General features: G+C 41.0%; 1 protein-coding gene across 2 annotated transcripts in view; it reads left to right on the top strand.

The window, feature by feature from the left end:
- The window catches only part of LOC133965328 (RNA-binding motif, single-stranded-interacting protein 2-like), a 29,444-nt gene extending 14,094 nt beyond the window's left edge, over window positions 1-15,350 (top strand). Inside the window, exons 3-14 of one of the 2 annotated variants that reach the window (XM_062399823.1) lie at window positions 1,650-1,708; window positions 2,601-2,692; window positions 5,996-6,153; window positions 6,305-6,384; window positions 6,494-6,603; window positions 6,931-6,974; window positions 7,175-7,268; window positions 7,523-7,573; window positions 8,261-8,371; window positions 8,463-8,543; window positions 9,236-9,323; window positions 10,828-15,350. In XM_062399823.1, coding sequence (XP_062255807.1) covers window positions 1,650-1,708; window positions 2,601-2,692; window positions 5,996-6,153; window positions 6,305-6,384; window positions 6,494-6,603; window positions 6,931-6,974; window positions 7,175-7,268; window positions 7,523-7,573; window positions 8,261-8,371; window positions 8,463-8,543; window positions 9,236-9,316 — 961 coding nt within the window. In that variant the 3' untranslated portion in view covers window positions 9,317-9,323; window positions 10,828-15,350. Of the gene's footprint in view, window positions 1-1,649; window positions 1,709-2,600; window positions 2,693-5,995; window positions 6,154-6,304; window positions 6,385-6,493; window positions 6,604-6,930; window positions 6,975-7,174; window positions 7,269-7,522; window positions 7,574-8,260; window positions 8,372-8,462; window positions 8,544-9,235; window positions 9,324-10,824 lie in introns of both variants that reach the window. The other variant, XM_062399815.1, reaches the window with a different exon arrangement.
- Window positions 15,351-15,626: the final 276 nt, after the last annotated feature.

The following is a 15,626-nucleotide window of genomic DNA, read 5'->3' as shown; positions in this document are numbered from 1 at the left end:
CATCAATTAAGGCCTCACATCTGCGAGAACAAAACAGCTTTGTTTTAAATTCTGTAACTTTGGACATTTTCTATCGTCTCCTTTGCAGTTATACATACTTAATCTCTATAAACAGTGTAAAAGGTAGAGATGATCTAAAATGGACCTAAAATACCTACAAGAAGTAGTCTGTAAACAGTGTATAGAGAAAAGAAGACAGAGTCTTGGCCTGGGTATCTGCTGTCTACACCAGAAGCCCCAAAGTATTGTATTGTCAGACCTATATTCAGTCTATGGGTCAGACGATAGACTATGGTATATCCAAGATTGTAAGAAGCTTGTACATGTGATTGAGTCTGAAAATCTGTGTCCATATTCTTTCCCCTGTCAGTGCAGTCTTTAGATGACAGTGGGAAACTATAAACATATGTAATGGAAAGGTCATGAGGCTATTTAGAAATGGATAATGAATGATTTATGTCCTCGGTGATTAGATCTCCTTTACCATGTATCTATTTTTATGTCAAAGTTCACAATAATTACAGTCAATGACTCCTGCACTAGTCATATCAGCATACAATTGAGATTATGCAGTTTGAGCCTATTGTTGTAGCTGGGGTGAGGAAATAAACGTAGATTTGTGTGTCATAGAAAGATCCATGGTCCAGATAGAACATAACAGAAACCTAAGAGAGGACAAGGCCTCAGCAAAAACACAGCCCTTGATTTCAACTCAAAGGAGTCAGTTGTGACTCAGGTCTCCACAGTGACCGTCCAGTCAGAACTGAGTCATTCGGGCAAACGTCCACTGAGACGAGGCCGGAGCATAGGACCCAGCGGTGCACTGCGACGCCAGAGTGGAAAAACAGAGAGAGGGAGAGGGACGTGGTGGGAAGCGAGGCAAACCGTAGGGGTGAAGCATCAGGTTACAGTGTACATTCCGCCCAGACGCCATGTCGCCCAAACAGAGGAACACCAGCCTCCCTCGCTGGCTTAATGCACCAGACAAGGGCAGGTCTTATACTGTAGTGCTGATGCACCATCTTATAACATTGCCTTCCATTAGTCTCCACATCTTACATAACACGTCTAATTTACGGCTTATAAGGTGATTTTCATGCGCTGAATATTTTATGATACAGCATTACTGCATTAATTGATTCTCCTTGTCTGTGTTATGTTTTCCTCTTCACATCTGTAGACTGAAAATCCAGGTTAGGTCTCTGACTCATGTTTCACTCGCCATATTACTTCTACTGTGTGGAGTTAAATGGATCAAATGTGCAGTTGACACTCCGGCTAACGATACTTTTAAAATTAACCCGTAAGCAGGGTTGCATGTAGGGGTGAGGTGTGCGTTTGTGTGAGAATCTGTGTTTGTCTAATAAAGACAGGCCTTGAACAAATTGTTTCTGGCCCTGAGGTGCTGTCTCCTGTCTGTCAAAAACAGCGGAAGGGTGGAGGCATGACAAAGTTTTCAATGACACTTAAAATCACATTAAAAAAGACAGTTGATTGAGTAAGTGTTCATGTATACACCTGTAGCCAGGCATTCTGCAGAAGTGAGGGAAGGACTGGTATGCATGTAGTAGATGCAGATTCCTCTCTTGCCCCACATTCACCTCATGTGCCATCGATCCTCTTCTCTCTGTTGTTGTGTCTCCTTGAAGGTATGGCAAGATTGTGTCAACCAAGGCCATCTTGGATAAAACCACCAACAAATGTAAAGGTGAGTAAGTGTTGCTTTCACTTGTGCTGTGGAGTTCTGGCTGCTTATTAAAAGAATACTTCTGCATGTTGGAAATTTGTTCATTCTCAAATGCTCTCTTATTTGTGTATGTTGAATATGAAGCCATAGCCAGAAGACAGGTCAACTCAGCCAAAAAACTGCTCTGTCTTAAGGTTAAAAAATTCACCTGCCAGCACATCTAAAACTCACAAATTAAGATCCAACGTCTTGTTATGTATTTTATCTTAATTTAGGAAAAACCTCTGAGCATAGTCAGGCCTGCTGTTCCCCAAAGCTTCCAGCCTTGACACTACATAATGCTAAACACTATGTTAAGCTTAAAATGGAAAAAATAAATGTGTATCTTTTTTGCATTATTTATTTAGTAAAATAAAAGTTTTCATATCTGTGCATATCGTCAAGTATAAATGCAAATACCCACATGTTTGTGAAAGGCTCACATCAGCTGCTTTTATGGGCCAACGAATAAATTGTCAGGCACCAGTTTGAATTAACTCAGAGGGGTAGAAGCGCATCTGTGAACCAGTATTATAGTGGTGTAATTGTAAAGTGACAGCCATTGTCGGCCATTGTTGATGTTTTGCTTGAAATCAAGGAGCATGTGTTGCTGGGTGAAAGGAAGAGATGCATAACGTGACCTGTACAGTGGTACATGATGTGGCTCAAGCCTGTGGAAAAGTTGAGTGGTTCTTAAAAGGTTTGAAAGGTGAACCAACTCCATCCAGCCCACAGACACAATAGCACACAACAGCATAGACCACCACCACCCATAGGATTTGGTGTAAGATCTTAAATGATCCTATGCAGAAGTATAAACCACAACAAAACATAACAGCAGCATAAACAGAAATATGTCTTTTCTTTTTTACAGGTTATGGCTTTGTAGACTTTGACAGTCCAGCAGCAGCACAGAAAGCTGTCACAGCTCTGAAGTCCAGCGGGGTCCAGGCTCAGATGGCCAAAGTAAGAACCAGCTATCTCTTCATACGACCAGCTCTACTTTCACCTGCAAATCTTACCCGCCTCATTCAGGTCAACAATCCGATCTTATCTGACCTTTCTCTAAAACGTATTGATCTGTGACGAGCCTTCAGCTGAACTTTGACCCTCGAGTCAAAGGCTCTTTCCCCTGGCACACGTTTGTTCTCCCTGTCATGTAACAGGTACACTGTTACATGCTGTGCCCTGATTCCCAGTTAGTTTCCTGTTGGAAAGGGGACAAGATAAACTCTGTTTTGAAGGGAGGCGTGTGTTCCATCATACTTCATTGGATGATCCTGGGCCAATGCAGCTGCACCTACCAGTCCTCTTTGACTTTCTCTTCGTTCCCATTTTGACTTCATGGCTTTCCTGTCCCCTCACACGCTGGTCTCTGTGCCTGTGTATGTTGCTAACCTGCTCCTGTTGTAGCGCTTGTTCAGAGCTCTTTGTCCGAGCGTCTGCAGTCAAAGCAACTCTTGTCGGCCCATTAAGCTGATCCCTCTGGCTCTCAGGCTCCCCATTGAGGGAACCTAGGGGAGGGTGCCACTACACCCACCGTCAATGGGACAGGCACAATAGGCTGGCATTGTCCGTCGTCTGGGCCTGGGCCTGGGGCTGACACCAGCACTTAATACGCTCCACCCTACTGTGCCCGCCCACTCCCTCTGTCCCGCATCCAAACAGACCCACTGCAATCTAACACCAGGGTCTCCCTCAGCCCAGCCCTGGAAGACTGTAACAGATCCACGCAGCCAGTTGATCTGAACCGGTCCAAGTGCAACTAAATCCTGAGTCTAAGTTCACTGTACCTCCTCTGAAAGAGCGCCACACAGTCCTGTGTATTTCAATACCTGGCAAGTGCAACCGGACACCAAACCTCGACTCACCCAGACAGCATGTGCTCATTCGGAGGTGATGATAACAACTATGAAAACGTAAATATACACAGCTGCCTCCATGTCAGGGGGTTACTTCATGTCACAGAAAACAGTCTAAAATTAGTGGAAAAAATCCAGGTTCATTGTCAAACTCTAGAGTGCAACCTCACCTGTTTGCACTCTCACCATGGCTGCTGCAGTGTTGTTCACAAACACAACGAGCCACACCTCGCTCCCTCTGTCCTCAAGAGTGCGCTCCGTCCCTGAGCTGGGCCACCCCAGCCTCCAGGCCGCGGACCCAGGGGAGCCGTGTGCGCAGAGGCAGGGGAACAATGGCAGAGATAAAAATAGAACCCCGCCGATGTCCCAGCACCTCTCTGTTGAAGCTCGGCTTGCACGAGCCACTCAACACGCAAAGCAGGCAACTCCTCCAAACACACAGAGACACACCTCAACACACAAGGGTTCACCTAGGGCCTGGCACAAAAAAATGCATTGAACACACAGCAGCATTTTCAGTGTGAATGTGAACAGGGATATTGTGTTTACCAGTCAAGGCAAAGAGTAAACATGAAGAAGAAAAGGGAGGGAGATTTGTTTCCATTTATTCCTTTGTCATAAATCCTCGAACATTAATCTTGTGTGGCTAATGACCTCTTGCAGTGTGCCACTGCGTTACATAAAGGTTGTACTGCCGCACCCAGAATGACGCCAATCACAGATCTCCTTGCCAGGTGGCTTCACATAAAGCATATACATATAACTGAGTTCAAGACAGCTGTTTAAATACCATAATTGCTTTTATGGAATCCTTCATAATCAGATCAACACGCCTTTTAAATTTGGCTGAACTCTTGTGCCACCCTCTACCAGCCTCTAGACATTGACTGTCTAACATGATAAACGCTTGGATCAGTCTATCTCAACTTATTATATCTCGAATTGTTCCACTTACATCAAGCAGTTTTTTGTGCATGTAAAAAAGATAATTATTGTGGTTTGCAGAGCGATCACAGTGTCAGGAAGAAAAAGGAAAATTATACAGATAAAAGATACTTCAAATAAAGAGAAGCGCCTCTTAAACAGCGCACCCTCATCTACCCATCTTTTTTACTCTTTTCATCCTTCTCTTTCATTACCCATATTATTCGAGAACCTTCCACTGCCTATCCGGTCAGTTCCCAGCCCCTGTAGAAAACACCAGCTCTTTAAGCCGTTCACTTCTCCCACCTTTCCTCTGCTCTGTCCTCTTCCTTCACTCTCTGTTTTCCCCTCTCCTGTTTTAAGCCCGGCCTCTTCCCTCCTGGTTGCCAGGCTCCCGTTGCTCTGTGAACTCTTTAACTTCATGCCTGGCTTCCTGTCTGCTTCTGCACAGTCGCACACAAACTTCCACTGTCGATGAAGTGCCATGAAATTAGTCTGAATCCTTTCTTTGATTCACTTTTTATTTACTTGAAATTATCCAGATCTCTTAGTTCCTCCAAGATGTGTGACTTAATCCAGCTGGCGGACAAATTAACTTTCACAATGTGTCAGTATATTAAAGTGGGCATGTGGATTTGTAAAGAGGCAGTGCCACGGCATGGGTAGCAAATTATTCAAGGTTTCGGTTTATTTTAAAAGCACAAACAGCATACAAATTATTTTATCTGTATTGTTCAATAATGCTTGACATTAATATTATGAGGGATTAATGTTCATTAAAGACTGATAGTAAGCTTCCTACACAGAAATCTCAGCTGCATGAATTTTTTTTAAGATACAAGAAACGTTCCATCAGTAAATATAGTGAATGAGCAGAGTTGTCTTTAAGTAAGTAGAAGCACTTTTGGTTCATATCCTCGACTCACAAACAGCACTGAGAGGAGTGAAAAAGCAGCTTATAGATACTTGTATTGCAATGAAACAAAAAGTAACCCACTAAAAGATGAGCTAGCAATTTGCCTCCCCTGTGGAGGCTTGAGTCTTTGTTTTTGTTTGTTTGTGAAAGCAGGATTTATTGATTAATGAATTCACCTTTTGTAATCCCTCATTCAAATCCCTGCGCACACACTCAAATATAACCTGTTTGGGCTTAGATTTTTCGCACGTGTTGTAACTTAAAAATTCCCAAACCAATTAAATTCTCTATGTAGGGATCGTGATTGAATTTGCCCCGCCCTCTTTTGAATAAAGAGGAGGAAAAAAAACTCATGACTCCTGCAGTTGCCGCAGGTTCCGCAACAGATCTTTGCTGCATGCCTTCCCCATTCTCTCTCCCCATTTCACTCTTGAGCTGTCATTAAATGCTCAGAAATATCTGTATACATTTCAAAAAGCTCGGGTAATATGACATCTCTTCATTTACATATATATAAAAAAAAGAGATGTGTTTATGAACCAACTTCTATGTCCACTTCCTGCACAGCAACAGGAACAGGATCCCACCAACCTTTACATCTCCAACCTGCCCGTGTCTATGGATGAGCAGGAGCTGGAGAGCATGCTCAAGTCCTTTGGCCAGGTCATTTCCACACGTATCCTGAGAGACGCCATCGGGACCAGTCGCGGCGTTGGATTTGCCAGGTTGAGTATATAGCATCCTGACATAATATACTACATCATAATGGCCCATAATGATCTGAGCACGAAGCTTGAGTGCAATTCTGGCTCGTCCAAACCCAATGTAAACAGCATTCCACAAGAAGGATTAAATTTGACTGGGGTTTTGTTTCAGGATGGAGTCTACGGAGAAGTGTGAGGCCATAATTCAGCATTTCAATGGGAAGTTCATCAAGACTCCTCCAGGAGTGCCTGGTGCGTGGAATGTATTGTAGGAATTTGATATTGTTGCTGTTGGTGCCAGAGCGCCATTTTTTTTCTTCAGTGTATTAACTCGCCTTTGTTTGATCTGTTGCTTTCACAGTGCCCTCAGAGCCCATATTATGTAAGTTTGCAGATGGAGGTCAGAAGAAGAGGCAGAACCAGGGGAAGTACCTCCAGAACGGACGGCCCTGGGCTAGAGACGGAGACACGGTACCATGAATGATCTTTTAGCTTCCTGTCTTTATATGTTAACATTTCCTGTTAGAAATTATTACAGCAGGAACGTGTTTAAAAGTTTTCAGATTGATGTGTGTGTGTGTGTGTGTGTGTGTGTGTGTGTGTGTGTGTGTGTGTGTGTGTGTGTGTGTGTGTGTGTGTGTGTGTGTGTGTGTGTGTGTGTGTGTGTGTGTGTGTGTGTGTGTGTGTGTGTGTGTGTGTGTGTGTGTGTGTGTGTGCTCGCAGACCGTGTGAGTACAGAGACTGCGCTGGTGTGTGCATGATCTCACTGGTTCTGAATCCCGTGTATTGTTTTCCCAGGGAGGAATGGCGCTTGCGTATGACCCTACAGCCTTACAAAATGGGTGAGTGGTATGCACCGACTGACTGAAAACAGTCCCAGCCCTACAGGAAAATAAGTGCTGAACTCAAACTCTGATACAGTCCTGCCCCCTGCTGGGCATCAGGGGAACGTATCATTTTTTTTTAATGTATTTTGAGGCATAGGTCAAATTGTTGACATGGTGTAGATACCTCATGCTTTCTGTGCTTCTCTGTTGGGTAGATTCTACTCCTCACCCTACAGTCTGGCTCCAAACCGAATGATCGCCCAGACATCCCTCTCACCCTACATGCATTCTCCTGTGTCATCCTACCAGGTTGGACATTTCCCTGTACTCATAATTCACTTTTTTTTCTTGCCTGACTGAAATTCATTTTCTGTTGCTTTTAATGTGCGGAACCCTTAAAGTCCACATTATATAACTTAACAAAGCACTCCAGTATTAACCTAGGTTCCCTCTTATTATTTTTAATAAACATAGTCTGGAAACTTACACAGGAGGTGTGATTGACATGTTGAATCAGCAGATCAAATATACGAGGATTTCATGTTGTGTTCCCTGCTCCACAGGTGCACAGCCCATCCTGGATGCACCATCAGTCATACCTCATGCAGCCAGCTGTGAGTATCACTCCCTAATCCCCCAGATCCTGTCTTCATACTTCATCTATGTCCACCATTAACAGTCACTGTTCAACTGTAATTTACTTTATACCCTCCTGTCACCACTTAAGATGTTCTCTTACAGATACTAGCAACAGAAATGCCTCCAATACTGTCGAAAATGCCAGGTCGGGTATCTGCGAATATGCAAATCTATGTACGGAGTAAAGTAAATTAGTGTAACCCAGACAAAATTCAAAAACCTCAGTTGTGCTTTACTGGCCCACCGGCAAGTACTGTTTCAAGAGCGACGAAAAAGAAGTGATTTCTAGTAGTTAAACAGCGACATTCACTGTTTGCAAGAGGAGTGGCAGTGCTACCAGTGACCACACGAGCATTAGGCCATCCAACAAGGACAGCGAATATTACTCCTATACAGGGTTAGAATCTTACAGCTGTTAAAATTCATTACACACTATAAGTTAGTTTTTTACATGCTCTGGTATTATTGGATCGGTACTCTGTATCAACTTTTGACTTTTTAAAATAGGAGGAGTTTCCATTTCCCATTGTTATTAAGACGAATCAATGTGTGTTTGGCTCACTGCGACTGATGCGACTGATTTTCCGGACATTTGGTATTCGATGAATAATATAATTCAGACTGGGACATTCATATTTGTGTTTGTTTCTGTGTATTCACAGGGTACAGTTCTTACCCCAACAATGGAACACGCTATGTCCATTCAACCCACGTCCATGATGGGACCTCTCGCCCAGCAGCTAAGCCACCTGTCAATGGGCAGCACAGGCACAGTCAGTACCAATCTCAATTATGATTGTCTCGTCTAACTTTGCTCAAGTTAAGTTCTTAGTGTTGATTAAGCCTTCTCTGCCTTCTCTACAGTATATTCCGACCAACACAACTATGCAGGGGACCTACATCCCGCAGTATACCCCAGTGCCTCCCTCCAGTGTCCAAGTAGAGGTATGACGCCGGCTTCGACCTCAGCTGCTTGTATCTGAACTTTTCTATTTCCAATAAGTGGATGCCCAGTTATTATATTTCCTAGAGGGATTTATTTACTACAAAAGAAACTGCCGCTTTTAGTGTGCCAGCTCTCATTCATATTTATTTTAGGGAGTGGCAGCCTTAGAGGACGTTCATGTGAGGACTAGAGCTATTTAATAACAGGTAGAAGCAGGTGTCATGGCTTTGGCAATCCCTTCAATGCAGTGTAATTATATTCCATGAGAGTTTTTGAAATCTTTTTCACATACCAGATGTGGATTCATTGTAAAAAAAACAAACAGTTTTCATTCGTCTCCTGGTTTTATGTTTTTCCTCCTTTCTCCTGTGTTGGTTTTGTTGATTTGTTTCATTTTAGTTTTATCAGCTATTTCTTTGTCTTTAGTCTTTATACTTAAAAGGGGGAACTGAACCTGCAGCTGCTGCCGGAGGACTCAACCCTCGTATGTGCAGCAACAAGCACAAACAAGCAAATTAAACTGACTTATCATGTCTGGGAAGATCTTTGAGAAAAAATATAGTTATACTGACAGTGCAGCTAAGTGCGCTTTATAGCTGTGAACTAACAGCCTTCATCATTGCATCTTTGATCAAACCTATTTTACTGGCACATGGTCATGAATCATCAATATTTTTAACCTGTGTTTCAGGAGAATGGCGGTCAACAGCAACAGGTTGCCATGGAGAATCCCGTGGAACACACAAACTACTCATACCAACACACCAAGTGAAGCTAAGGTAGGACAGGGACATTGACCTGTAGGGGTTTGTCATATTACTGCTGGAGCAGACTGTAATGTCAGAGGATGTCTGTTGTTTCAGAAACAAATCAGTACCCTTTGTATTCTGATTGGAAGAAACCTAGAGGAATGTCGCCTCTCATTAGCTGATTGATAGAAATGTAGTATGATGTGAGGGGAGGACCATATTTTTAAATGTAGTCCAACCCACGCAAAGCTGTTTTGATGCATAATCAAATAAATAAAGCTTGAAAACTTGAATAGATGAGAAATAGGAAACCACACCAGCAAAAAATGTCATTAGTAGATCAAATGTGTGAGTGTAATCTGAAAGAGTTGACTTGTAGTGATGGCCCCCCAGAATTTAAATCAGAATTAAATCAAAATAGTTGCATTTAATGAGGCGTTTAGTGTTGTTCAGCTCATCATTTTGAGTTTAAAGCTGCAACAGCAGCAGGTAGTTGTCTTTAATGACAATACTCTGATAAACCTAAACAAAAACATAGTGTTAGGGTTAGGTTTACTAACCTACTGACACTCTGTGTCTGTAGAATGTGTACAGAGGCCAGTGTTTGCTATGAGGCACGATGACGTTTTATTGTATTATGATATAATTTTTGATTTTTAGATGTTCCTCTGCTCTCAAGTGGCCAAACAATCAGTTCATGACCAGGCATATCATCAGTGTTAGATTCAATTTGGAAGTACTGTTAATATTTTTTTTGCCAATTTTTGGCACCATGTTGAGGTTACTGATGGTTGAAAACCTGGAAACATTGGTGTTTAATGGATATCTGATCAAACTTTGAGTCTAAAGAGTCAAACCCGCCTTCACTAGTTTATTGTGAAGCAGCTTCTGTGAATTGGTTCCTTTACTTGACAGTGAGAGATAATCTTTCAATCGAGACGGTATTTGTCCAGTACATTAACCAATGTTATATTTAATTGCAGGGTCCTATTTGTATAATTGCTGTGAGAAACACAAATCATTCAGCAAGTTTGTCATTTGACAATTGAGAAAGATTATTTATTACATTGCACCTCAACATAACCAGGTGCAGGGCATTGTTTTCACCCCCGTCTGTGTGTGTGTACATAATAACTCAATTATGGATGGAAACTTGGAGGGAATATTACTTGGGATTATATCTCCAGGTGATTAACTTTTATTGTGTGTTTGTGAGAGACAGCTACAGTGACAGTTGGGCAAAGAGCGCTGCAAAGAGCCCTGCACACAGCTCTACGTCAGAGAGCATTGGTGCTGTCTGAGAAACTGTGGCAGGACAAATATACAGGAGACTTTATAGTGTGAATATAGGCTATGAAATATATATATAATGCTTGTGCAGTGTCTTATTGCTCCTCATTACAATATATGCATTGCTTAGTGCTCTGGTGCGTGTGTAGCAGATTGATTGCTGTTGCCTGATTCTGATAAATTGTTATCAAAAAAATCGGTGTCTTGGCAGCGCATTCATACTGTGTTGTGTGTTCTCCAGCAGGGTGGGGTCGAGGGCACAACATGAATCCAACCAAACAGGGTTCAGCTGGAAGAGATCTGTGCTCCAAACCATCACCAAGAACCTGGACTTGAACATGGATAACAAAAGGAACATGTGTGTGCGTGTTTGCTATGAGTGTGCGTGTGTGTGTCTGTTTGTTTGCTATGAGTGTGTGTGTGTTTTTGTGTGGTGTGTGTGTGTGTGTGTGTGTCTGTATTTTTTTTTTGTTGAAAAAAAACACAACACTTACTTCATTGGAGTTTTCTGCTCACTTCCTCAAGAGTCGATCAACCAAAGGTGGGAATCTTCTTCATATAAGCTTAGATCTATTTTGATAACTGACAAAAGGAACATAACAAGAAGTTTAAAGAAAAAAAAAAAACACAGAAAAATTACTTAAGAGAGGAGGAAAAGACACAGAGCATTATTTTTGTGCACGTAATATAACAAAATTCTTATTTTTAGTAAAGCATTCTGTATGAGTGATTCAAGGAAGAGTTGAAACACAATGTGTCTTTTATTTTTTTGTAAAATATGCAAACTTTTTATGTCCTGATGTCTGTTGTTGGACATTCTACTTGCGGGGGGGGGACGACAATTTGTACAGATTGAAACTCTTACAAACACTTGTGCTGGTCTGGAGTGATGAGTCATCGTCAAACCGTTTAAAGCTACTTCTTCCTTTAACTGCTGCAGAGATTTCTATTCACGCACAGATGATAAAATAACACTGTTTATAGTTTAGACAAATGTATTCCTAAACACAAATTTAAACCATTCTTTCATAAGTGAACAAAAGACAATCAATCAATTCTATATATATTTGAAATATAGTTCTATTTCTTAGGGTTTTTAGATCATGGAAACACATTTATAGAAATAATGTTATTTAATAGTGTAGTCGCTTGAGACGAGACGACACAGACTTTACTGGTGAGCTCTAATATTTGGCTCATAAACATTACACTAATGTGTGATGGTTTGATGAATTTTATTTCAATTTGAAGTCATCACACCATCACCAGTCTTCATGGAAAGACACCTGTTCATTCAGTAGTCGTCCTGCTTTATTGTGATGTAGCTCCGTATTACATCCGAGCCCGTGGGAAGTGGTTTTAAGCGGTTTTGTTGTGGCAAACCTTCAGGTGTCATCCCATTCATCCTGTCCGGAAGGGATGAAGTGAACATGCTTAGACCGAGTAGTTAAAGGAGATTTACGGTATTTTTCAACTGGGTTCTACGTCTATAAACAAGGGTGTGTGAACGAATGATAATTATATAAACTTCTGGAATTGCTCCAGTAGACTGCCTCATGCCGGCAGAGGCTACAATGTGATCTTATGGGGCAACTGTGACAGTCAATGAGATATCCACTTTAAGTGTTTTATTTCACCTTTAAAAGACTTTGCTAAGAGTCTGGCAACATAACACATCTCCCTTACGGTTCCATTGTAGCCACTGTCCCTGTGTCACAGGAGGTTGTGGGATGTACCATTCATTTACACACCAACTCTTAAAAGCTTAAGGCCCAGGTTGAAAAATTCTGGATTCCCCTTCAAGATTACTGAAACATTTTGTGTAAAAAAGAACAATGCAGTTACTAAATTATAGATGAAATCAAATAGCAGACTAACAAGATCCCTGAGAATAATTTGTCTGAAAGATAAGGGAGTTGTAAGTCTTTATTTTTTGTTTTCAATGCTGCTGTTGTCACCTGAGTTTGATTCTCTGTCAGAGATTTATTTTTAGTTTGTTTCAATGTTTTCTGTTTTTATTTTCTCGTCTGTCACTTGAAAACCTTTTGTGCTAATTTTTTGCCTTAATTTTTTGATGACTTTATCTTTGAAGTATACACAATTTTAGCCATAGATTAGAGCTTCTCCTAGAGAGTAGATGTTTGCTTTTCTCAGCGTAGGGAACGATGCTGTTTTCTCATGCACATCAGGTTTTTGTTTTACGCTTGAGTTTTCTGTTCCCATCCTCGTGTCGTCTGTCCTGATACTGTCAGGCCTGTTTGTAGAGAGCTGAACCAAACTACGACTTCATGTCGCGCTGATCCTCAAGACTCATACCAATGCTCCATCAGCGTCCGTGGCTCTGAAAGGTTTCGTGCAAAACAAGCCAGAGTATGTTTCCATTAGCATTTTGAGTGAAGCTCATGTCACCACATTCAGTACATCCAAATATGTTGAACTTTAATTTATACAGACATCAAAACTGTAGATATGTAGATAATAGAAATAATGGTTTTACCAAGGACTGCTCACTAGACCATGGAAGTGCCATTAAAGATGATTCTTACAGCCTTTAGTGAGACGGCGAGTATAAATTAATTCGTGAGTGATCCAAAATTCTGCAAAAACTGTTTTTAGCTCAGCCTTAATAATGTTTCTCTGGATCAACTGCCTGATCTTTCATAGGATTGACACTAAGTTGTATATACTAAATGGCGACAGGCCTGTTTGAATGCCACCGAGTCATGTCAGTCGAGTTAGCTGTAGGACTTCAAGCTTTTTAATTCCCGCTCTTCAACCGTTCATGTGTGAATCCACTGAAGAGACACAGTGTGATTGCGTTTTTGACGCAGTTTGATGATTCTGTTTCTGTCTTTGTATTGTGTTTTTTTCACGTGTCATCTTTTTGCTGTGTGTTTCTCTGTTGTTCACCTCTGCAACCAAAGATGTTGTAGCCACACTTCCTTTAGCTCTCTTCTTTTAGCCACAGATGAACCGCTCTCATCCGCAGGCGACCAGCCTGTCGTCTGCCGCTGGATTAAATGCATTCTTTCACTTCTGATTGATTCAGAAAGAGAACGATTGCAGAAAGAGGGTTTACATGCACTCAACACGACATGTGGTGTTTTACCATTGTATTGTTTTCACCATGTGAGTCTTTGTGGGTTTGTCATCATGGTGGTCCTGGACACATCCACTGTAGGGGCCAGCTGTGGCTCAGGAGAGCTAGCGGGTTGTCCACTAATCAGCCGGTTGGTGGTTCGATCCCTAGCTCCTTCAGTTTGTAACACTAAAAAGCACAAATTAAATCTAGTACGTTCCTGTTACTGTAGCAGGAACTACACTACATTTACATTAAGCTGACGCTACCATCTAAGCCATCATGGTGAAAACAATGCCAGGCATCCTGTGGCGGCTGGGGATCATTTAGTAAAAGTGACTGAGGACTCATGGCGTGGAACTTCCCCCAGCGGCTGTGATGGTCTCCAGTTCACATTAAGACAGCTGCAGCTTTTGTCTAAACTTTTTTTGGCTCCAACATATCAACATCTTTCATTTGTTTTTTTCTAAATGGACGACTCAATAAATGATCTGGTTCTGTTTTTGTGTATTAATAGAATCGTGAGTTGCCCTCAGTACATGTTAATGTTGCAGTGCATGTAAACAGACTCACTATGAACTTCTACAGAGCGCAGCTTTTATCAGAGATTTCTGACACCAGAGCTCATTTTGTAAATAGTCTTTTTTTTTTCTCTTGACACCATTCTGTTTGATTCTTCTTGTGTGTTGTCTTGATTTTTTTTTTTTTTAAATAATTTTAGAACCTGTCCAGATAACACAGTGACGAGCAAGTTTTCAGATTCAGTGCACCATGAAGGAAAATGTCATGGATATTGTTTATATGTTCAGAGAAATTATATTCCATGTATTAGCCATCACTTTTAATACAAAAACAGGATTTTGGAACTATGAAATGACCACTTGTTACAATACAGTGTTTATTTATTTTATTTTATTTTTTTACAAAATTACAAACAAAAGGAAAACCGCGATGCTCCAAAAAGAGTTAGCATCATGAAAATGAACCTTAAGTTACATGTAGATTGTAGTTTTACTATGATCAGTGGTGTACTGTATAGACAGTACAAGATATTTGAAAAGGAAGATTTCCTTGCACTTATTATTCTTGGTCCACACCAATTTTAAATGTTTTTTTTTTTTTTTTTTTGGTAGATTTGACGGCTTATTTCATAGCTTCAAAATGTTTTGCTGCTAAAACAGGATTTCCAAGCAGGTGGTTGGATGTTGCCATGTCTGGATTTTCAAAATGTCTCCTTTCATTTTGTTAGAGTTGATACTAGTGGCCCTTTTTCTATTTCACATCTTCATATTACTGATATCTAGAAATAGTTCACTGTTATCATGCTATAGGACAGTTGAAAAACGTGTTATTTTGTTGCTCAACACTGTATGAACCAGTTTTGTGTGAATAACCGACATTTTGAAAATGTGACAGGCTCATCCCACTTCCTGCTTGTGAACAGTTTTCTTATTTATACAAGAACTCATTTTGTACAGTTTTGTTAGAGGAAAGAGGTTTTGATATTTGGTTATTTGGCAAAGCCACTTGGCTTCTTTTGTCTTCCTGTGCCAGAGTTGCTAAAATTGTCTGTAACTTGTGTTTTTTTATTGATTGAGATAAGATTTTCCGTCTTTGTTGGTTTTCTCTTTGAATTTGAATATGTCTGTTTCATGTCTTTCTTTTTTTTAATAAAAGTCTTGTTTCAACGCTTGGGGGGTAAGTGTGTTTTTCATCACTCTTACTCTGGAGGGGCTGCATTATCGTCAGGGCTGGGTTGCTACCTTTTGTTGTAGTTTTGGATTTAGATGCTCTTGGTGGAGTGTCACTCCGTAGAACTCATACCTCGGCCAAGACCAAACAGTCTCCTTACATCCAATCAAGCTGCAAACAAAATCCACACAGTTATAGATATCATTTCTAAATATGCCTGATTTTTAATTTGCATTATTTCCTGGAAACTTACAATCAAAGGAGTGGATAGG

The sequence above is a fragment of the Platichthys flesus genome, chromosome 2, assembly GCF_949316205.1.
Source record: "Platichthys flesus chromosome 2, fPlaFle2.1, whole genome shotgun sequence".
In the NCBI taxonomy this organism is placed as follows: domain Eukaryota; kingdom Metazoa; phylum Chordata; class Actinopteri; order Pleuronectiformes; family Pleuronectidae; genus Platichthys; species Platichthys flesus.
Note: the sequence above shows the minus strand (reverse complement) of the source record. Positions and strands in the feature narration are given on the sequence as shown.